This window comes from Pogoniulus pusillus, chromosome 23, assembly GCF_015220805.1.
Source record: "Pogoniulus pusillus isolate bPogPus1 chromosome 23, bPogPus1.pri, whole genome shotgun sequence".
Lineage (NCBI taxonomy): Eukaryota > Metazoa > Chordata > Aves > Piciformes > Lybiidae > Pogoniulus > Pogoniulus pusillus.
Window position 1 is genome coordinate 11,235,105 of NC_087286.1, and position 24,365 is coordinate 11,259,469.

Below are 24,365 nucleotides of genomic sequence, written 5' to 3' on the forward strand. Positions count from 1 at the left end.
CTGAGGGGTTGCCGGTCTGCTGGAAAGCCCCTGTAGGGATCTCCTCACTTTCATGCGTGGCCTTCGTGGCCAAAACTGTGCTTGTTCCCTGCAGCTGTACCTGGGCTGGCCTCTGCACATCCCCTCCAGAGATAAGCCAATGCTATGTGTAGCTTTTGCCAAGGCAAGAATTTGAGTATTTGTATTTAACACAAAAACAAGGGCAAGCTGAGGGTGGATAGGAGCACAAACCTGCATTTCTGATGGTAGAACTTCAGTCCATTTGGGGTATTTTTATGGTAGGGAAGTGACTGTTGTGTCCAAGGCTGTAGACTGTGGGTTTGCTCTACTTCTGTCCAGTTACAGCAGTAAAATTTACATGTGCAGATGCACCCTGAGACTTACAAATACTAAGCATCTGCTGCTTGTATGACTTAAGGCAAAAATCCCCCTTGAGTGGCTGAGCTGAGTCACCTCATGGTGCACATGGACCATTTCATCCTGCAGAGGCTTTCTTCTCACTCTGCCTCCTTATTCTGCCCAAATACCTAACAGCATAGATTCAAGCTAGGGAAATGCAGCTGCAGCAAAGTGTTAGGTTGCAAATAAAGGCATGCATAGCCTCTGCTCTATTGAGCTGGGAAACAAAACACTTGGGACAGTCTGGCTGGATCCAGCAGTGACTTCTTCAGCATGAGCAAGCAAAGCCCTGTGGGGATGGAGAAGTGGTGGGGCTCCCTGTGAACTGTTGAGTTCATTTTAATCTTGGAACCAAAGCTTCATAAGGAGGGCAGCAGGGAGATCTCTTTCTAGAACATTTTTGCTGTTGGCATGTGTTTCTTCTTTGACAGAGGGTGCTTCTGAGAGGCTTTGGTTAACAGCAGTGCTCTCTCTGTGGACTGGCCAAGGGAAACCATCTCAGGGCACCAGGTGATGCTCATACAATGAGGCTAAACCTTTGTGTGGATGTTGTCCTTTGGGCTCAGTGTGATTTTTTTACTCTGCTGTAGCTGAATACTGATCATTTAAGGCAAGAACTAAACCAAGGCCTCTCCACCAACGAAGAACTCCATAGAGGTATAGTGACCTTTTGCTCACTGCTTGAATTTTCTTAAGCAGCTTTACACAGTGAGTTCCCCACAGCAACAGCTGGCAAAAGTGTGTTTATTTTGTATGAAGAAAGTTCTCTGAGAGTAAGCTTGATCAAATTATAGATGGACCAACTTCGCTCTTCTTCAGGGTAAGGCTGTGCCCCTTGCCCCGTGTGGCTGCTTGTACATGAGCAGGCATGTCCATCTCTCAATACAGGAGTGTGATTCCTGTAATGACTCCTAGAATGGCTCAGGTTGGAAGGGATCTCAGAGCTCATCTATGCCAACCTCCCCACTGTGGGCAGGGACACCTCTTAACTAGACTCAGCTGCTCAAGGCCTCATCCAACCTGGCCTTCAACACCCCCCAGGCAGAAGGCAGCCATAGCCTTCCTGGGCAGCCTATTCCAGAATCTCACCACCCTCCTATTGAAGAACTTCTTCCTCAGCTCCAGTCTAACTCTGCTCTGCCTCAGCTTCAAACCATTCCCCCTTGCCCTGTCTCTAGACACCCTGATGAAAAGTCCCTCTGCAGCCTTCCTGTAGGATTCCTTCCACTATTGGAACGCAGCTCTGTCTCTTTGGAGTCTTCTCCTCTCCAGGTTGAACAACCCCAGCTCCCTCAGCCTGTCCTCCCAGCAGAGTAAGACCACATTGTCTGTAGTTGCTGCAGCAGGGCTGTGCAGAAAGGCGCAGCAGCGTTGTGCAGCACATCCAGACAGGCTGCCAAGCCACAGAGAAGAATGGGCAACAAGCAGTGGAAGAACAATTTTACTTGGCATTTTATTCACTTAACAGAAACATTCACTTATCAGGTATCACTGAAGTGCACTGTACAGAACTTAGCAGCAAATTCACATATGCAAATTCAGATTTATTTTCTTCTGCTGTTGTCTTGGTTGTGTTTTTGTACAAATATTACAAACGTCCCTGCTGGTACAGCCTTGCCAGCCACTCATGCGTGTGTGTGTACAGCCTCGGCACTAAAGGAGCACTACTGAGCAATGCTTCCTCTGCTTCAGGAAATGCTGTGTGTAGGGCAGGTGTGCTTCCGGGATGTGGCCCCACCACACTCTCTCTCTGCACGTAATGAGAAGTAGACATTAAGGTAATTTTCAACCCTAGTCCAAGCAAGTGCAACTCCGTTGTCTTCAATGAGCTCATGTGATGCCTGCTTGCAGCGGGCACTTGGTTTGGTCCCTGCTGCTAAACTGGTTCTGAGTCCAAGGGTGCATTTACCCATTTCCTGCAACAATGGACAATTCAGTCTCACCAGTTTTAACTTTTGTCCTTAAAAACAGCCAGCCAGGCATGGTGCTTTGCTTTGACAATAGCTCCAGCAGCAGCCTGTGGAGTTGTATGCTTTAGCTGAGCTGAGGGCATGCCAGGTTTGGCCAGAGGGTGAATGAGGGTAGAAAGAGGTAAGGAGGAGCCACTGAGGTCCCTTGTGTGCTAGACAAGGACTAACTGGGAGAGGAGAACGTTGCTTCTCCCTGTCCTCTGATGTTTGCATGAGGTTCTCCTCCCTGGTTGCCCTCTTGTCTCTCTTCCTTGGTGAGAGCAGCCAGAGTCCCTGGGACCACCACTGCCAGCGTCACCCACAGCTTTTCCTGTGCCTCCAGTCATGGGGCTTGACCTCTCCCCACCTGCTGCCTCTCTGGGCACCTCTGCTGCCCAGATGGCACTGGAGGTCAGTACCAGTGACAGCTGTGTTAGAGGGCAGGGCCATCTGGAGGTTCTGGGAAGCTCCAGAAGGTGCCAAAGCTTCCTGAATGTTACCCAGAAGAGCTGCCGAAGCGGTCAGGGCAGTACCAAAGCATTTGCCACAAAATGGCTCCATCACCAAAACCTCCCAGAGTCAGTTATTTTATTTTTCTTTCAAACTATCTCTACTCTAAGGGTATTTTTTGAAAACGTTTTTGGTAGTTAACATGGAATGTCTTCTTCTGAAGGGGAGAGCTTTGTTTCATCTAATTTAAAAACTCTAGTGTATCACAATTGCTTTTATACAAGACACTATAGATACATCTTGTAGTTCATCATCTAAAAATAAAATCTCCTCAAAATACTGTAGCTACTCTATGGTGGGCATCAAGAAACAAGGGATTTACTGCATATGGCTCTCCAGACACAACAAACCCTACACAAAGAGCAGGTATCGTTACTGATAGGAACAGTTACCCCGTGCTGTGGGGAACGTGGGAGCCTTGTGCTGTTTGACCATGGACTCAGCCTGCCGGTGCTGAGACAGCACCGAGACAATGCTCACAGATCAGCAGCAGCGTTTGGTATGTACAGAAGCAAAGAGACTCCCAGGGTGGAAAGAAAACTGGAGCTACATACCCGCAAATCCTGTCCTTTGAGAAACCCAAGGGCAAAGAAACGCCCTGGGCCCTGGCTCTGAGGTGGCACTAGCAAAGCCCAGTTCTCCCACCACTACCTTCTGCCTGCTGATGAAGCTCAGGATGGTTCACGGAGGATTGCGTCAGACCCAACCACAGTTACAGAGAACATATTTAATTACTGGGTGCTACTCATCTCCTAGCTAAAACCCCACCTGCTTCCCAAGCTGCAGCTGAACACCACCAACACTGGGCACTTGCAGAGAGCTAGAACCTGGCAGCTCTTGCACTCACTGAGGCCTCACCCAAGCTTATGGCTGCACCTCTTGCACTTAGAGCAGTTGGACTACACAGGGAAGTAAAACTCATCACAAGCCTGACAGAATCTCTGTATCTGAACAGAATCTGTTCACACCACTGTGTATGACCAGAGCAGTCCTGCCAAGCCTCTTAAATGTGAAGCAGGTTAAGCGTGGTTAGCCCAGGCTGACAGGTGGAGAAATGGAGGCAGGAAAGAGCCAAGCATCAAATGCACTCTCTTTTGTTTGGGATGTCTTAGGTGCAGCTGCCCAACCCAGCATCCTGAGCTCACACCCACTTCATTTGGAGCTGTGGATTGTCAGAAGCTTGGAAATATGAGCCTCTGGGTTGTGGCTCTAGCCTGCCTGGTTGTAGGCAGCTACCTGAAGCTCTGGAGCCAGGAGCATTGTTGCAGTGGTCTTCACTGGCAATCCCTGCAGAGCAGAGTTGAATTGCTCTCTTGAAGAGCATCTGCACCCAGGCTGGTGTCTAAAGGGCACCAACAATGAACTGGGTCTGGGTAAGTAAAACTGCAGCATGCAAAACTTGTGGCTAGATTGGAGGATTTGGTGAGAATTGGTTTGTTCAAGGCGCCAGAGGGACCAGTTGTGAAAACCAAGGGAATCCTGACAGCCAGCTTGGTGCTCAGCGACAGCAGTGGGAAATGGAGCTACAAATGCTGCATCCCTTTGAGGTCCAAATTCTCTCTCATGGATTTAGGCAGCTAACAGAGGAGGGGTTTTGCATAGAGGTCAGACACCTTGTAGTGGGTGGTTACGGATGCTCTGAGGCCTGCTGTCACACCGTGTGCTTCATCTTTGCTCACTATTGTCCACAGTGGTGACCGTGTGAAGGAAAACAGACTGTTTGAGATCAGACAGGTGGCCTGCTAATGCCGCCAGTCAGCAACAACCGGGGAGAAGCAGAATCTTTGTGGGGGTGGGGAAGGGCCTATGACAAAGCAGTTTTCTGAAGTGGAGTTCAGTGCATCAGACGCAGGCCTAGGGACGGTTTTCCAGTACAGAATTAAAAGCAAATGTCCCATGGAGGTTGCTGTTAAATCTCAGACTGCTTCAGTTCTCTCAGCTCACATGTCCTGCCTAGCCTTCTCTCCAGCTGATTTAAACCAGTCACGTAGCAAAGGTGTCAAGTGATTTATACAGTTAGTAGGAACTGATCTTGCTCCGGGGGTTTCTTCACCCAGGTGCCCAGCCCAGCTTTCTGAAATGCTTTAAACAGCTGCTGCTTGACAGACTGGTATGTCTGAGCCACCAGCTTTGCCTCGCTGTACACTGGTGGCACATCTCCATGGCTTGGTGTTCGTGTGCTCAGCTGCAGAACAAAAATCAGGGAAGGGGAAAAAAATAACATCATAATGAAAATAATCAACTGATGAGCCAAAAGAAACAGGAGGCTTCAGTAGCTGCATAATCTTCCTGTCCACATTTCACAAGCAACAAACAAACTATCACTGTGCTTTGTGTGTTTGCTTTTGGTTTAATAACAGAAAACTAGGGAAGCTATAAATGTCTGCAACATGGTTTTGAGCCGTTGTGAAGAGCAACGAGGTAAATGGCTTTGCCTTGAAGTGGGCATAGGCAGCAGCAAGCCTTAGTGTAGTTTACAAAGGAGAAAACCCACTGCCCACGTCAGACAGTCTTTGGGGATGAGAAGGGGAAGAAATACAGCTGTATGCTCAGCTTAGCTGGGAAGTGGAGCTGCTTGGTGTTTCCAAGTGACTCCAAGAAGACACAAGAAAGAGGGTCCCCTCCCACACTCTCCTCTTTTCCCTCTTTAATTTGTTACTGGCTGAGATGATGTGAAACCTGCTCATGGCAGAGTGGAAATCAGGTATCAGGATTCATGCTGGTGCTCTGTCAGGACACTGGAGCTGCCTCTCAGGAGCTGCCTCAGCAGACAGTGCCACATGGCTACTGCCTCTCCTCACCTGAAGCACACACTTGGGAGCCAGCACCCTCAAACACAGGACCTCCTCTGTCCTGCCCAAGTCTTAACAGTGCTGGGCCAGCAGTAAGGCTTTGACCTCATATGAAAGAAAGCAAAGCCTGGGAAATGCCTTAGAGTGAGCAGATGGCTGAACACCCAGCCTTACAAACCATCACCCTGCAGGAGAAGGCAGTCTCAAAGCACAGCCTGGTGTGCAAACACCTCTCTCTCCAAAGGAGAGATGCTGAAAGACAGATTAAAGGACAGCCTGAAATGAACTGCTGCAGCCCATGTGGTGCCAGCACATAGTGGGGCTGCTCAGACTGAGGCTTGCCAGCAAGGGAGGGCAGAGCTGCCAGCCCAGGTGTCATGGGTCACAAGCTGGCCTGGCTAGCAGTGACTTCCTTCCAGCTGCCCTTTATGTTCCCCAGAGGTGGGCACTGATGAGACTATCAACTGCTTCATTTTGCCAAAAGCAAAGTGCCCTGCTCAGCCACCAGTTACTTCTGATCACCCCAACCCCATCTCTGGTGTGAGCCAGGGGCAGTTTAGCTTTCCTGGCCGTAGCCTGTCCTGGGGCCCAGCCTATCCCAGGATCTTGTTCCTGTGAGGACCACTCCATTTTAGGGGTGGCCAGAATACTTCTTGCCCCATTTCCTATGCCACCTGCTGTGCAAGAAATAGGCTGGGACCTGTACCATCAAACTGTTACTGAGCCCTGGACATGTAGCCCAGGCTGTCCCTTATGCTGCCTCTGGCTCAGGGTCCCTGCTAGGGCAGATCCTGCCACTGCCTGAGATGGGATGAATCCAAACAGTCTCCTTCTCTGGGGTCTTCTGCATGGCAGAACAACCCCTTTGGGCTTGTCCTCATGTGTCCCCACCCTGCCTGTCTGCCTTCCAGAATGACACTGTTGGTGGCAGTGGCTGCAGAATTCCCTACATCACTCTGCCATCTTCTTTTCCACTCAGTTCCCAATAGGAAAAACGTTCTGGGATGCAATATTTTTTTTTCATTGTCTTTGTTTCCTCCTAGTCTATAGGAACTCTTGGACAGGTCTTAACAAGTCTCCTTACAGCAGATTAATGCGACTCTGGGATAGGAACCAGCCTGGGTAGGGCTGGTGGCAGTGCCCTGTCTGTGCACTGGCCCTACCTTGCCATGCAGCTTTGCCCAGCGAGCGAAGAACATGTGCTTGCAGAGCCGAGAGGGACTGCCACAGGTCCTCTTCCCTGTCGTGGCATTGATGACCTCCAGGTCGGTGCTCCCCACGATCCAGTTCACACTGAAGCCAGGTGACTTCCCGGGCTGCCGAGCGTCAGCATGGGTCACCCCTGGCAGGAGAGGACATCAGTGACACCCAGGGCTGCTAGTCCTGCCTGGGTAGGCATGCTGGCACTGTACATGGCACCAGGTGCTGGCACTGAACACTGCACTGGGTGCTGTCACTGCTGGCTAAATGGCCTCAGAGAGACATCCTTTAGCAGTTTCCAGGGATCCTTTCCCACCCTGCAGGTGAACCTTTCATTACCACGAGGAATGGCTTTAGGCTGTGGTGTGTGCTACTGGTGGCCATGTGATGGGCACCAAGTGAAATCCTTCTGAAGGGCTGTCATGGGGAAGCTCTTTGGTGAAAGGAACTAAGCAGCAAAACACTTTTGTCATGAGCTTCTCCAGGTGAGCTTCTTACGGCCCAGCACATGTCTGGAATAGCAGATCTCTAGTCTTAACCGCTGTGGCCGCCGCTGGCAGGGGAAGTCCAGAACACAGCACTTCAGCAGCCAGGGCTGTTGTGCCAAAACAACAGCCAGGTTTGAGAAGGGGGTGCGGGTGTGTGCTTCCCACCCAGCTCGGAGTCCTGCCCTCCCTCCCGTGATGTGGCTTGGGAAGGAAGACAGGGTTGAGGTGTGCCAATGCTGGACCAGGGCAGGAGGGGCAGGAGGGAGCTTGTGATGGAGGTGTATGGAGCACAGGTTCTGGCGCACTTCCATTGCACCATCTTTGGCTGGCTGCACTGAAGAGTTAAAATACAGAGCCAAACTGTTCAAGCTAGGGTAAGCCTCTTGACCTGCTCACCTCATGACACATACATGTATGTTACACTGAAGCAGATGCTCTGAAACACCCAGAACCTGAGAATTTTGCCAGTGGCTAAACTAGCACCTCTGCCTCAGCTCATCAGATTTTGTCACAAGGACACATTAAAAAAACAACCCAAAAAACCCCATGAAATAGATAAGGGCTAAAATAGACCTCTCCTGACTTAGGAACTTAGAGGACTTTGAAAGGCAAAGCTGCCATCTTGACATGCATCTTTGTAATCATGATGTCTCAGGGAATCCTGAACAATTACCAGTGTCCAAAAATCATATATGGATCTAATCTTGTGCAGAGCTGGTGGTGCCTCAGGATGATCTAAAGGCAGTTGGGATCGTGGGACTTTGCTGGGGTGAGGCTGGAGAGCTCCTGCCTGGCTGGTGGTTAAGGAATGTGGAGTCTGGGAGGGTGGAGATAAAAGGAGCAGAAATACAGGGTAGGGATAGGAACTGGTAAAGAGGAATGATGTCAATGAGAGTAGCCTTGAATATAGCTGGAAGCCATGGAGCTGCTGACACTGTGAGCAGCAGCCTCACCGGGTGGCAGCAAGGTATCCCCCAACCCTGCTGAGGAGGCAGGGTCTCCTGCACGGAGGAGCAGCCCTTTCACAGCCATCTGCCCTGAGCACAGTGGCTGGCAAGTGGTGAAGGAGCAGGGGCTCTGAATTAGGGGCACGGATGGTAGGGCTGCATGGGGCCAGAGACATGGGGGCTGCCCCTCCTGACTCCATGCACTTGTGTGCGCACTCGGTGAGGGAGACAAAGCTTACTGAGAACTTTCAGAACTCTGTTCCTCAGACACACTTTATCTCTCTGAGCAGCCTTTGCACAGCAGCAGCTCTCCTAGCCAGCTTGTCTTCACTACTGATGCTTTTTGTGCTCACTGCATGGGAAAAAGGAACTGGATTTAAATGCCTCATTTTCTTCATTCTGCAGATTCATGCTCTGCAGGGAAAAAGCAGCCACGGGCTAGTGGTTTACTTACAAACAAGTAAACTTTCCTGCTGGTGACTGGCACAATTAGTGATGGGAGAGAGGATCATTCATCTTGCAGGCAGGTGTTTGCTTACCACTGAGAAGCAGCTGATTGCGCCGGTACGAAGCTGGCAGCTGACCAATGTCTTCTATTCGATGGCTCATTACCCGGGAAAGGTGACCAGTGTGATAGAGGCTTCCCACAATGATGCTGTGTAAGTACATGGGTTCGATGAAGGAGCTGAGGAGAGCACCCTGGAGCCCAAGGATGTTCCACCTGGAAAAGACATTCAGAGGCAGTGAAACACATGGGTGGAGCAGTGGCCATAAGAGCACTGCCTTGGGAAAATCAGGAATGCCCAGTGCATGGCTGCGGGGATGAGAGATGAAAGTGTTCCTGTTCATGGAGCATTGCACTGCTGGGGTATTAACTCATGGACTGTTCCCCCTCTGTAGTTGTTTTGGATGACTGTGATGCCCCTGACTTAAGCAAGGTGTTTCTGTCTTGTGTTACTGCAGAGAGAGGCCTCTTGTTGGGAGCTGCTCTGCACAGGAGCATTGCCTGCTGGCCAAACACTGGTTCAGCACGGCTGTAACACAGCTTACAATGCCAGAGCTAAAATAAGTGCTTCTATTCTTCTACCTTCAGTTAGCAATCTAATCTCTCAGGCTTACAGTTCCTTGCACAAATGGTCGTGCAGGCATCAAGACATCCAGAGAATCAAACCTTGCTCCAGAAGAGAAAAAAGTTACACTTGTAGGCAATTTGTTAGTAACCAATAGTTTGACCTGCTCTAAAGTGTTCAGGAATGGGGATGTTTCACCCTGTTGCTGTCCTAAAGGTGCAACAGTGATGGTGGAAACCTCAGGGCCTTCAATCTGCTTATTTCTGTGAGCTCCATACCACTGATGCTGGATTAGTTGCCAGATTTGTTCTGTATTTAAATTTTTACATCAAACACAGCAAAAACATGGCAGGATGCTCACTCTGAATTCTTCAGTGGGCAAGAAACTGGTTAAAAAATGGAAGAATTGAGAGGAGGAAAGAAACCATTATTGAGTTATCTTCTTGGCTTACTGATTTAGCTCAGCCTCTCCAACAAGAATTCGTTCCTCACCAGACAAATACTGAAATACTCTCTCACACTTGGAGAATACTTCTGTGTGCGTCAAATGCTGCCAGTCTGTTTGAATAGTTTTGAGTTCAGGAGTTCAACCTGAAGCCACTTCAGAAAGTGCAGCTTCAGAGAGCCCATTTTGGCTCATTAAAAACCCAAACATGGGCAGCGTTTGGAGCTCTGTGGCTGACTGAAGGCAGAGGTAAGAGGTGCCTGCAATGGAAGGCACCATCCAGTGGCTGCCATGCTAACTAATGTGTTTGAAGCCCAATCTCCATCAGCAGCAAGCATTATGTAGCTAATTTCTTACATCATTGTTCTCTCCATTAATTACCATTTCTGCGGCGCCAGTGCGATTATTGCGGCGCCTCTGTGCTGCGTGTCTCTTTTCATGATTAATAAGGACTCATTAGATTTCCTCTTCCTGAAGCAGTCAATTAACACGGAATACTTTCCATTAATTACTGAATGTTTAAAGCCGGCATGCTGTACCTGGAGAGCAATATGCTCTAGGAACCTGTGACACCGATTGCTTAAAAAAGTTCTCTTTACATTTTCCTCCACAAACACAAGCAATTTAGCTGCTGTATTAATTTGCCTCCGAAGCAGGGCTGTGAATGAGAAACATCTTTTAATCTCATGCAAGAAAAGGCAGCCATCTGGCTGCTGAGCATTTCAGAGTCAGACTCTCCCTGTCTCCCCCTGTAAATGCAGGTCATTAAAGTAATGTGTTCATCTACATAAAACTCAAATGGAATATAAAAGGTAATATTTATATACAAACAATTTAGTCCCACAATTTAAACAGTCATTGGTTTTATGAAACGTTTACTTTAGCCGATCAGATTTGCATAACTTCATTTGGGGAAGAAAAAAGTGTGGTCACTGCTGCAAATAACATGGCTTTGGAAGGCGAGAGCTAAGCTGCCTCTCCCACTACATCTTATCATGATGCAAAATTAACAGCTCATGCTTAAGAACTGGTGTGCAGCTCAACTAACAGGACCATGCTTCCAACCAGCTTCTGAGGGGAGTTAAAAACATTAGGCAGTGGTATCTTTGTCCACATGAAGCTTGTAAGCCATCAATGGTGTTTTCAATGTTTGACATCTCCTTTACAACAAACCCTTGTTTGAAAGAGAGGAAAAAGCAGCTGAAAGAAAAGCAACATATGTTCAGCAGAGCTGCAGTTGGAGCAGTATTGCACCTCACGAGCAATCAGCTGAGTGTTATTCACCTAAATATGGGATTGTGGGCAGATCAGAAATGACAAAGTAATAATAATTATCTAATCTGAATTATTTACATGGAACTTGTAACTTTTCCTTAGAGAGATTTCTCTTTCTCATTCTGAACATGTTCATCCTGCTGTTCAAAGGGGCTCAGATGTCAGTGGAATTACACTATTGGAAACCATAGGACAAACACAACCAGGTCACCTCCTATGTATAAAAAGCATTTAACAAACATTAACTAATTCTCACACTGCTGCTCTGAGTGAAACCTCCATTTTTATGCACCCTGGGGAACTAAAGCAGAAAGGCACCATAACGTGCTGAAGTCTGATGTGTTGTTTGGAGGCAGAGCTGGAGTCTGCAGTGCCTGAACACAACAGTTGCTCCTCAAGGCAACCCTGTTCTCCCATTCCAAGAGAAGAGCCAGGCGAATGTAGGGCAATGAAACTTCTCTGTCAGCTGTGACAGGTATTGACTTCGAGGTGTAAGAAAATCCAAGACAAGCTGGGGACAGGCTGAAAAAACAAAGGCACGGGGCATGAGAGCAGGCCGTGCCTGATGGGTAGCAGGTGGTGTACAGAGATGTCCCAGAAGAAGACGGCATCCTAGGGCAGGGGGAGGCAGGACAATCGGCGAAGGTGCTGACACTCAGAAGGCAGTATTTGGTGGGGACTGCTTGCTGGGCCCTCTTGAGCAATGACAAGGCTGATGCCCACTGTGGTGGAGGAAAGGGAGGAGAGTGATGGCCCTGCCACCTGTGTGCTGGCTACTTCCCAGTTTGACAGAGCAGAGTTTCAGCAACACCCATTTAGAAAAGAGGAATGAGAAAGCAGAGGAACTTTGCTTTCAAGCCTGGCCTAGGTTTGGCAAAGTGTTTGTCCAGTAGTGTCTTTCTGGAAAATAGCCTCGTGTCCCACTAAGTCAGCACAAGTCTTAGGAAAAGAGGCCAGCTCCTGATCTGGCCAGTGCAGGAGCCTTGCACTGCCACTCCTGCCCCTCAGAGCACAGCAAAACCACATTAATGATGGGGGAAGCTTCCCGTTACTCATTCTGCTTCTGTTCTATGGATGAAAACAGTCACTCCGGAGGGCAGCCAGCTCAGCATCTTGTGTAAACAACAGATTTAACTACAGATATTCGAGGGGAGGTCTCTCATTCTGTCCACTGTTCATCCCCTGCCCGACACTCGTGGCCGAGGCACCGGCTCGGTCCTTTGATACCTGAACATCCCCAGGGTGATTTGCAGGCAGCTGACAGGAGAACTTCTGTCTGCGCGGCAGCGAGGCTATCAAGAAGGCTGCTCCTCTCTGAAGGAGCTATTTCTCTGTAGCCTGATGCAGGCTTGTGCAAGTAGCTGTGTTCCCATCTGTAACAAAGTGCTCTCTTCAAATGTGGCTTTGCAAAATAAAATTATTATTGGGAGCAATGCAGTGTTACATTTTGGATCTTCAATCCATCAAAGTGACTTCTCTTGCTATGAGGAAATGTGCTGGAGCACTCAGAGTATTCCTAATTGTGGGGGATTTTAAGGGCTGTTTTCAAGGGCACACATCTCTCTAATAACTTAGATGCTGTGTGCTTTGTAATAACCCTTCCAATAAAGTGAAAAATCAACCCACTGCTCCCTTACTCACATATCTTGTTTTTAAAAACTAGAATCTTCAGCAAGCAAGATCAATAAACTCAAATGTCTCCCCTTCTCACTGAAATGTGGGAGCTTCTGGTGCTTTAAATGGAAGGAAAGTATACCCTTCCTTTTGTTCAAACAGCAGATATTGCTGCACTGTTTACAAAGAGCAAATCCTGCACCCAGCTTTCAATATAGATAATCCTTGAATAAACAGATTGGTGCCTGTTTGTCAATCAAAGAAATGCCAGTGACCAACTGGGAGGCATCCTGGAGCAGCAGCCTCTCTTTAATTAGATGTTGTGCTCCCTGGGCCCTGGATGCTGGGCATGCTGGGGCTGAGCCCCCCAGCACTTCCATACAGCTCTGACATCCTGGAAGCCTGGAACCATCAGCAAGATGTGCAGGGCAATGTGTGCCCAAGTCATAAGCACATCAGAACCTCCAAAGCTGCAGGCTGCAGCATCCTCTCACCATGCAAGCTGGCTGCAGCCCCTCCCATGGACATACCAGTGACAAAATGACGGAGGAGGTGGCTTAGGATAAACCCACGGGGACGCAAAGGGCTGCAGCCTCCCGCAGGTCTGCACATGGCTCCTCAGCCTTCACTGAGATGTGGTGTGGCACCTGGAGCTCCTCTGCTGAGTGCTCCCAGTGCGGGTTTGCATAGCACCCTACCGACAGCCAAATGCTGACATGCTCCTGCTCTCCGGCCCCTTTGAGACTGAGATGTGGATAAATCCACACAGGGCTTCCAAACATCCCAATGACCTGTGTCCACCTGCCACTGAAGCTTGGTGATGCTCAAGGGTCCCTTTGGTGCCTGTGAAAACCTCACCCATTAGAAAGCACTGCTGCTGATTTTCAAAGCTTATTCTGCTCTGACTTCTTACAAGAGAGGTTGCCTTTTGGGTTGTGATTAGGAGCTTTAACTCTTACCCACCTGGCATGTTGGTAACCTCCTGCACCATGGAAGTCTCTTCCAAACCTGGTTGATTCTGTGATTCTATCTCCAGCGTTCCCAGCTATGCTTTACACAACAGAAATTGTTATTCATGATGGCCTGTGCTCAGCAGAACACCTGTGGTGTTCCTATTTATGTGACCATTTAGCTATTATTGGTTTGGAAACTGGAACCAGTGCATTAGTTTTTGATCAGTATTTTAACAGTAGGTGGTTTATAGATGTTTTCTGCAACATACCTTGTGGTGCAAGATTAAAACTGAAATCTCAGTTACACAGAAAGGGGTTAAGAGAGAGAATTACAAATCAAGTGCACAAATCATCTCTAATTGAAGATCTGGCTGTGTTAATTGATTTTCATTTACATTAATATGCAGTCTCTGAAGTAGCTTTTCCTATGAGCTACCTTGTCAAGCTCAGCCTTCTGTTAACAAGGGCTCTGGTTGCCAGGCTAACACTAAGACAGATCTAAGAACACCCATTTCCAACACCAACTTTCAGGCTTGCATTTTTATATGCTACATTTAAATTCACCTTCACATGCTCAACCCAGTCTGTCAAATGTTACTTAAGACTCCCACTGCCACATCCTGAAACAGCACCTTAAGACCACCCTACCTTGCAATACCCTGACCACATTCTCAGTAAAGATTCCTTCCTGTTCTCTAGCTCTGGAGCCCAAATAATCCACAGACTTTAGCCACAGGACAAGAATAAACAGTGATGTAGGGCAGAGTTTGGAGGGCCTTTGTCACTGCTTGTGTTATTTTGCAGGTGAGGCATAATTCTGATGTTCAAGGTCTTATTTAACCTCTGGGCTCCATGTCACTGTTTTTGAGAAGTACAAGGAAGTGGATGACCGCTAACCTGGTGGCAAGAAAATACACAGCCTTGTGAAGGTGACCTTTTGAGAAGCAGCAGTAAGAAAACAATTCTGAGGCCAAAGCTTACAAAATAAACACTAAATTCTGGCTTTTATTTGATGTATAAAGACAGTGGTTGTGAGGATTTTCCCCTCCAAATCCTGCACACTGCACTCTGCAAATCCCAAGCCTGCACCCTGAAAGGGGGCCTCTGGAAAAGGACAAGTGCCCCAGCTCGTGCATTTAAAGTGTGTCTAACACCATTACAGTGTGGAGATGGAAGTTTGATGCCCAGAAAACAGGCATCTCTCCAAAGTGAGTATATAAAAGAGAGTCAGAATTGTTCCAGATGGAAGAGCTCTCTAAGCTCGTCCAGTCCAACCACTGACCCAGCACCACCATGGCCATTAAACCATGTCCCCAGGTGCCATGGCCACAGGTTTCTTGAACACCTCTAGAGATGGGGACTCCACCACCTCCCTGGGCAGCCTGTTCCAATCCCTGACCACTCCTGCAGCAAAGACGTTTTTTCTCATCTGCAACCTAAACCTCCCCTAGCACAATTTCAGGCCATTTCCTCTCCTATCACCTAAGACTACAGAGAAGAGCCCAACCCCCACCTCACCGTGTCCTCTCAGGGAGCTGCACAGAGCAATGAGGTCTGCCCTTAGCCTCCTCTTCTATAGACTAAACACCCCCAGCTCTCTCAACTGCTTCTCCCCAGCCCTACTCTCCAGACCCTTCCCCAGCTTTGTTGCCCTTCTCTCAACCTGCTCCAGCCCTTTGCTCTTCTTCTTGGAGTAGCCCAGGATTTGAGGTATGGGGTGCTGAAATAAAGTCTTAATACTGGTTATGATTAGCATAAACAAACACTGAATGTCACAAGCCTTTCCCCCAACAGCAGACCATTTCCAGCATTATTTTGCAGGTGATATTTCTGCTTTTTCACAAGTGTATACAGTGTAGGCTGCAGAGGAAAATGAAAATTGAAATACTATGTTTCAGGGTAACTAATGAACTTTGGGTGGAAATAATGGACTTAAAGTCTAACATCTGTGGCACCAAGAGGCTGACCTCGCTTCAGCTGCAGCATGAGAGCCACAGCAGCTGTGAGTGGAGCAGTCAAGGCTCTCTTCAGGTGGGTTTCCTGGGGATTCACAGTGCCCAAACTTTAAATGTGCACATATAAATGCATAGATTTTTAAAGCCAGGAGGAACCACCAAGATCTAGCCTGACCTTCTTTATAATGCAGTCACCTCCTAATGCCCTGTCTGAGCCAAATAAGTGCATGTTAGAAGTGTTTGTGCTTTAATTCAGTGAAGGAACAGATAGGATACCAGGCTGCTGATCTTCCCGTCTCAGCCAAGCCACAGAGCCTGACTACTGCATACCCAGCATTGAATTCTCCCAAACTTCTGGTGGCAGTAGAAGGAACTGTTAAATGCCAAATAAACCTGATTAACCCACTCTCTGCTTATGGCTATCCAGTGAGCAAGAAAGAACATAAACTCATAAACTGTTAGATGCATGATTTATAGGATATTATTCCCTTTCCTAAGTCTCTGATATTCTGGCAGCAGTGTCCTCTGCAAAGAATGCAGAATGCTGCATACTGCAGCAGCTACTGGCTAGGTTCTCGAGAGAAAACCTTCTCTGATGGCCCAGTGCTCCTCAGGGGATTTTACAAGCAATAAAATACATTTTTTTTGTCAAATCTTGCTTACTCAAACATGAAATTCACCTTATTTTTTTTCTGATTGCAAGACAGATCCCAACTACAGCCAGATTCCTGCATCCTGCAGACCTTTAGAGTCAACTGTCTGTGTGGCACAGCAAATACTGGGGTCTGAAGTGTGGCACAGAACCCCCCTAATGATCTCTTCATGAGGGCAGGAGAGGAGAAAGGGCTCCCCCCAGCACTCTTCTTGCTCACTGAACTCCTTTGCTGCCTGTATTTTCTAAGGGCAGAGGTGAGGAAGGCAGAAACTGGCTCTGTATGTGTTGAAGCAAAGGTCAGCTAAAGAAATCACTGATCTCCCTCCCTTACAGGTGAGGATAAAAATTGATCGTAGATTGTACTTAATGTGGTCAGATGACATTTGGGGTGGAGCTGACGGAGGGTAACATAACCAAACCTCTTCTTAACTGTTCTTTGCCAAGCTCTGCATACAATTTACACAGCTAAAACTCTCCAGCAGTGTTGTCACCAATGGCCAGCCCTCGATTGCTGATATATATATGCATTTTGTCTAGGAAAATCCTGTGTCCATTTGAGTTCCCATGCAAATTAAGATTAAAATTTGCAGTAATTGGTACAACACTGCAATTAATGCTGTCAAATATGTACAGATACACACTAACAGTCTAATGTTCATGAACCCAAACACACAGCACTTGTTTGCAACCACCACCCTAAACTGAGGTTGCTGAACATGGTCCATTTTGTGTACCACCATGGAATAATGATGAAATATGCATTATACAGCAATTATTCTACATAAATATATGCTGTATTCACAGGACAGAGCAGAAAGCAACAGAGGGGAGCTGTGACATGAGAGTTCTGCAGTGGCATTTTCAAGGAGTCTAGTTGAGAGGTGTCACTGCCCACAGCAGCGAGGTTGGAGTAGATGAGCTCTGAGGTCACTTCCAACCTGAGTCATTGTGGGGTTCTATGACTCTATGACATTCAAAATAGTAGAACTATTCCTAGCAGCATTTAGGGCACTTCATCCAACAGGGTGCAGATGAGCTAAGTTCATCTACATGATGGTGGCTTGCAAGTTTTGGGCTAAACGATCCAGTAAGAGCAGAGTGGAGGTATTCTATTTGCACACTGAAATTCTATTGGCAAAAACACTGCAAAGAGAGTTTATATTTTTGTCACACTGTAAAAAGCAACTAATGACCCATGCAGAATTTGGGGAAATGTCCTATTTCCATTCCAACCTATTTGCTTGGTCCCTTTTGCATAGAATGACAGACTTTGTTCTGCAGGCTTTGTCAGCACCTGGCAGTTATTCCCCACCAGTAGCCACAGTCCTCGGTGGCATCAAGCTTCACTTCCACACGCAAAGAGTTTTGCTGTGTGCACACATCAGGTACCTGGCAATCTTGTCGGTGCAGGACATGGTGATGAGCTGCTCTCCCAGCAGCACGCCGTCCCACGTCTGCGCCGCGTTGTGACACCGCACCGGGATGGTTCCTTCTCCAGACTCGATCTTGGTGCGCAGGTGCCCGCGGTATTTTCTCACTATGTGCTTGCTGCTGTTCACTGGGCAAAACAAACAACAGAAGGGCAACTATTAGACATTTTCAGAAATGAAAGGCTGCCAAAGCTTGCGTTTACAGAACCACCTGTGGAGGTCCTTTAAATTGGATGCAAAATTAGATGAGGTTACAGCCTTAGAAAGCAGTGAAGTGGAGCGAAGTCTGTGCTGCTAGCATGGCTGGGCCCACACAGCAGTTAGAACTCCTGTACTGAGGGCTCTGGTGGAAGCAGTTGATTGCTTTTGCCAAAGAAGGTCTATAGAAGGGGAAGGGAAAACAAATGGCTTCAGCCCCCTGGGATTAGTGAAGGTAGCGAAGATGTGTAGAACAGAGTCAGCTGTGACCTGCCAGCAGGCGGGTGGCTGAGGACCCACCCTTCCTTCACTTCCTTCCTGCTTTTTGAAGATTCAAGCTGGAAGTCTGTATGCCACCAGTGGGCAGGACTAGGAGTCAAATGGATTGAGGGGCCATGGTCAGAGCCAGTTCCCACCCAAACAAGGCTCCATCATATCCAAAATGTCTGCAGACACTGCCGGGTTTCTTAGTGCTGCTTCAGGAACAGAGCCTAAGAGACAGTGGGTATTGCAATGCCACCTGCACCAGCAGTGGCATCCCAGTGGGGGATGTGAGGAGTCCTGGTGCCCAGCTTACGAAGTGAGACACTCCAGTAACCACTAGACTGGGACCATTGTGGCTTCTCAAACTCCGTTCTGAAAGAATCTGGGAAGAGCCAATGGACAAGTGAAAATGTAAGTAAAAATGCCACAATCTCAGAGATGCCTCAGATCCCTCACCCCTCAAATTGCTGCTCACGTGTGCTGGTCCCATGGAAATCCCTCTTGTCTGTGATACATCCTGCAGTGTTGTTGAGAGGATGGGGTTATCTGGCCAGGAACTAGTCTGTATTTTCCTTGGAACTTTGCAGGGAGATTTGTTTTTTTGAAAACATCAGTGGCAAGCAGCATTTCTATTATTAAATGACAATGGTGAGGAAGGTACCATGAAATCTGGACAACAAAGGGAGGCAGTGATCACTTCTGCATGGCAAACATCTTGCTGAGCAACAGCAAGAAATGGATAGCAAAATCACTTTGCCTTGGTCTGCTCACATTGAGAACTGAGGGCACAGCAGAGACAGACCTCTGCCAGGGAAGCAGTGAAGAGCATCTCAAGAGGCTGTTGCTGTTTTGACTGGTAGAAAGTTTGCCTTCAAGCAAATCAGTTTTCTTCTCCTAAGCTTTCCTGCAGGTATAATGAAGATAATGATCCTTCCTCCTTCTCCACATTCATTAAAAGATACTACTCAAGAACTGTGTATGAAAACCAGATGTTATCCTTTCAATGAAGATCTACCACAGGAGTCCACCTGCTGGAAATCCCCCAGGACAAAGTGAAATTTTAGTGTTTATTTCTTCATCTCTCTTTTTTTTCCCCCAGCATATTTCCTCTTGCTGCATCTTTCTCCCCCCATTTCCCATCCCTCTCTACATTACTCTGGCTCTCTAATTCCTGCTTTGACCTGCTCTGGGGGTGCACTGCTTTCCTAAATAACTCTTTCTGAGGCAGTTCACCACGGGATGTAGCTACATTTTGCATAGATGTAAGGAGATGTGTAACCAGGAGGGAACTGCACGGGATGAGAAGCCCAGCACTTAGCGGACTTTGATTTCACCATGTAAATATTACCTGGTGAGGAGCAAAGCATCTCACAATGTACTGACAGAGATAAGGAGCCAGTTCAGGGGAAGAAAAAGCAGCAACAGCATTCTGAGCACTTGGGGGATTTAAAGCACAGGTCAACAATCTGGAGGGAGAATGATCAGACACATTTTGGTGAGTCTGGGTGGGGAGTGAATGCTTGTTTGATTTTCCAGTTGTCTCCTGTATCCTTTCCATTTCCCTCAGGGTCGAAGGCAGCACCAAGACCAAAGGACTCCAGGCTCGGTTGTTGTAACATCCCGGCCCTAGCAGAAGCTGCACCCTGAAGCTTCCCAAAGCATTTGGGAAGTGTGCAAGTGCACAGGACTCCTGAGTTTGCAGCGTCACGGCAACTCTGCCCATCTGCTAAGCTTTGCTCTCTGCCCACGCTGTGCCCAGGGCACAGCCGAGCAGGCAGCAGTTGCTGATAGCATTCAGGCAGCTGTGGCCAGTCCATGCTCACCCTGGGATGCACTTCCACTGCTCTGATAAGAGGTTTTAGCCGCTCAGCTGCTATTAAACTCACCAGATAGGGTGTGACTAAAACACCGTGCTGTAGTGCCCAGCTCCGGCTGCTGCCGTCACGGGCACAGACGGCACACACATGCCAAAGCACTGATCTGCACTGTCTGCATAAAATACCAATCACCCAAGCCTCGGACTACCTCCAGACTGGCAATGATGACATGAGCCCAGGCCCACAAGTGGAACACACTCTTCCGTAGCATACCATCAGGTAGCACAGGAAGGTATCTGAGGCTCCATGTTTTGCACTGAAGCTGCAGACAGACTCAAGGACTTAGGCTGCTTGCCAGCAGCAGAACATGCAGTCCACTTGCTGGCACAGCCTGCCACACACAAGTTTATTTATTTATGCAACTTAAAGTCACAAACTACAGCCCACTGCTGTTCTGCTCTTCAATGTGATCAAAGCATCAGTGACTGAGCATTCCGATCTTTGCTGTGCTTGTTCTCCAGCTGCTTAATCTCAGCTAATTGCAGGGGAGAAGATGTCTGAGGATGCCACTTCAACCAGAACAAAATGTCAATTCAAACCCGAATTGGAAAGGACAAATTTAAAAACCATTTGGAGTGGATTTATGATGTGTGCTATACTCAGAAGTGGAAATTACTCCTGAGAGTTCCAGGGATAAAAGGCACTGGATTATTAATTATTGGATTAAAATTTACACAGGTGCCCTGCATTTAAAATCAGTGAAACCCACTGATTTCAAGGCTCATCTCTTATTTTCATATTTTCCCCAGGACCAGTTCTGCCTCAAGTGGTAGTGAAAAAAGCCACTCCATATTTATTATTTAGCTAAAGAGTGGAGAGGAAATGGACGGTGATTAAACAGAGTCACACGAGTAAGGCTGTGTCTGAAATTTTGCATGACTGCCTCAGAGGTTCATTTTCTATTTCCCTGCTTCAGTGGAGGCAGCTCTCTCCTCATGAAGGAAGAAATAAAACAGCCTAGCCTGCATTTTTTCACTGCTGGACTCTCCATCCATCAACAGTTTATAAAGCCTCCTTAGAGCAGCTTGAAACACAGGGCTGGAAAGGGAAGTGTTAACAACTGCCTGCCTTTGTGTTTTGCTGGTTCTCAGAGATGCACTTTGCTTAAGCAGACGCTGAGTAAATGTGCACTGCTCCTGCTGCTGGGAGTCAGCACCACGGCACACAGAATGCTCTGCGGTGTGCTTTGCTGGGCAGGGTGGCTGGACAGCGAAATCTCTGCTGGCCTTCGGTGGCCAGCAGTGAGTGAGCGAGGGTAAGATGCAACAAGTCAGCTTCTGACAGCATGAAACTTCATGGGTATTCTGAATGAAGCTCAAACTTAGGGACAAAAGAACAGATGCCCTCACAAGGTTCAAAGCTGAATTGTAGCTTCTAAGGGCAGAACTCATCACCCTGAGGGCTAGGCATGCAAAAGCAGGGGTCTGATTTGGTGGTCTATGGACCTGCCTTGGGGGTGAGCACAGAATGCATCCTTCCAAGAGGGAAGACAAACAGCTGGCTTGTATGGTTTAAAAGCACATTGAGATTAATTCCTTGAAGTTAAATTAAGCCTTTTAAATATAAACCAGGGGGCCTACTGCATCTGAATGCAGCTCGAGAGGAGGCCTGCTCACTGCCAGAGCCATGCACCACCTACCAGGCTCTGGCAGAGTTCAGCCCAGCTCTCAGATTTGGACCCTGCCATTAAGCCCTATATACAAATACTGAGTATGTATTTTATCTGAGAATGCCACACAGCCTGCAACACCTGCACCTTGTGGAACTGCAATGAACATTTGGAACTGAACTTCTTTCCTTTTCCCTCCTTCCTGCATCCTTCCTGGCTGAAATGCTGGCTTTGGATAGCAATCACTTATACCGTGACCTGATAAAAGATGCTACCTTCAGCATATTTTAATTCCTCTTCATCATTACTCTTCAAACAATGTTTTGAATCTTTATGTTTCTTCCATATTTGTTTCATCTACCAGTAGTTCCAAGTGATGTACAGGCAAGGTGTGAAAGCAAAGGCCGTGCATAGCTCATAAATATGTGCCATCTAATCCATCTCTCCTAAGAAGAATCAGTGCTAGGAAAAAATTGAAGTCTGAGTCCAAAAGAACAGAAAGGAAATTGCTGCATTAGTTGTCCTTAGTTGTTTAAAACACACATTCATTAAAGGATGATTTTTTGTTTGAGCTGTGTGGTTAAAGACAGTAACTGCAGAAGGGTGTGAGAATGGTACTGCAGCACAGCAAAACTCCTGTATTTTAATGAAAACTCTTCATCCAGGCCCACCAAAATGCCCCCAGATATCATCACTGAGGGCAGAATTTCCTGTGTCCAGATAGCACAGCAGTTTTACAAGGATTTGACATTGTTTTTGTCATAATCTGAATGTTGAATGCTCATCCTAGGAGGTGCCTGCACGGAACCAGCTGCCAGAGTAAAGAATGGCACTAACACATGAAACCCATTTTGCCATTGGATTAGCTTTTAGGTAAACCCTCAGCAAGGTTCAATCCCTTAGGAAAAAATAATAAGATAAATATATTAAAAACCCAAACAAACAACAAGCAAAACCAAACCCAAACCAACCCTGAGAAATAGATCCGAGTTCCTACATGGCTTTCTGTAATACCTGCTTTGAGGAACCCTTGGGATCATAATCTAACCAGATGAAATTCTCTCTACAACGTGTTGGCAACAAAGTCATGCACCATTGCTACCAAGAGTTACAAGTAACAAAGAGCAACACTGAATTCTGCACGGGGAGAGTCCTCGTGTGACCTACCAGCTCCAGCTGCAGCCTCCAGCCTGCTCTGCACCAGCGCTACATCAGGACATTGAAGCCCGAAGCACTACATCTACCCGTGGAATTAGGACTTAGTGCATGTGGCAATCAAGGAAAGTACAACTCAAACACTTTAAGATTATCAGATGTATAACACTCTTACTTTGGAAGTCACACATCAGTCTTGAGACCTGGCAAAGGGCTGTGCTGACACTGTTGCACTCTCTGATGGGGACAACTTCTGCCTCAGAAGTTTTATGAGCCTTGTCACCAGTCACAGAGCCACATTAGCTGGTGTCCAGAAACTGTCAGCTCACCTTTGACAGTGTGGGGAGCTGCTTTTGGTGCCCAGGCCAGCAGCTGAGCAAAGGCAGGGCAGTGGCTGGAGGCTGTGTGTGGAGAGCAAGACGCCCCAGCAGCAAGAGAGCAGTTGTTCACCTGTCACCTAAGCTAAGTAGCACTGTGGCATCTTCCTTCTCCCCCCCTGCTCCCCATTCTTAAAGAGATTTATTGTGTGAATAAATTCAGGAGAGATGTTGAGGTAGTGGAATGTGTCCAGAGAAGGGCGATGAAGCTGGTGAGGAGCCTGGAGCACAGCCCTGTTGAGGAGAGGTTGAGGGAGCTGGAGGTGTGCAGCCTGGAGAAGAAGAGGCTCAGGGCTGATCTCATTGCTGTCTATAACTATTTGGAAGGATGTTGTAGCCAAGTGGGGTTGGTCTCTTCTTCCAGGCAACCAGCAACAGAACAAGGAGACACAGTCTCAAGTTGTGCCAGAGGAGGTATAGGCTGGATGTTAGGAGGAAGTTCTTCCCAGAGTGATTGGCATTGGAATGGGCTGCCCAGGGAGGTGGTGGAGTCACCATCCCTGGGAGTGTTCAAGAAGAGACTGGCTGAGGCACTTAGTACCATGGTGTAGTTGATTGGCCAGGGCTGGGTGCTAGGTTGGAGTGAATGATCTTGGAGGTCTCTTCCAACCTGGTTGATTCTATGAAATGGTTAGCATGAGCCAACTGCCCACTTGGTGCTAATTCTCTCCTTTGCCATGTTTAAATCAGAAGGTTTACACAAACATAAAGGCAATGTGTTATTCATCATCACCCTTTCTTATCAACAAACCATACTGTTATGCATGTGGCTTTGGGATTTGTTTTTTGTTGTGTTGTTGGGAAATGGAAATCTTCAAGAGTGATTTAAAAAACTGTTGTGAAAGAAGTCAGCAAAACATGAAAACAGAAAATGAACCCTGCGAGTCAGAAACAGCAGAAATCTGTCCATCAGATTGACAGATACTCAACCCCCCAGGGGAGGTTGTGGCTCCTGCTGTATCACCAGACATACTCTAGTTCAGCCTCAGCTTCTGGAGCTGTAGAAGTTAGCAAGTAAAGTGCTGCAGTGCTTGGCTGAAGAATTTCAGACTAGGTCATGAGGCAGTGGTTCCCGGTGGCCTTGAAAACCTAGGGATTGCAATTACTGCATTATTCTGAGTGATGATGGAATAGTGCTGGGAATACAGACTGTTTTCCAGTTTCATGTCCTACTCTGAGCATTAGCTACTCTTCTTCAAAGTT

At 47.6% G+C, this 24,365-nt stretch overlaps 1 protein-coding gene across 1 annotated transcript in view; it reads right to left on the bottom strand.

The window, feature by feature from the left end:
• Positions 1-1,827: 1,827 nt before the first annotated feature.
• ADARB2 (adenosine deaminase RNA specific B2 (inactive)) overlaps positions 1,828-24,365 on the bottom strand; it is a 276,627-nt gene continuing 254,089 nt past the window's right edge. The window contains exons 8-11 of the mRNA XM_064162554.1: positions 17,642-17,810; positions 8,825-9,006; positions 6,814-6,992; positions 1,828-5,043 (exon numbers count right to left, since the gene is read on the bottom strand). Of these exons, the coding sequence (XP_064018624.1) occupies positions 4,867-5,043; positions 6,814-6,992; positions 8,825-9,006; positions 17,642-17,810 (707 nt within the window). The 3' untranslated portion in view covers positions 1,828-4,866. The remainder of the gene's footprint in view (positions 5,044-6,813; positions 6,993-8,824; positions 9,007-17,641; positions 17,811-24,365) is intronic.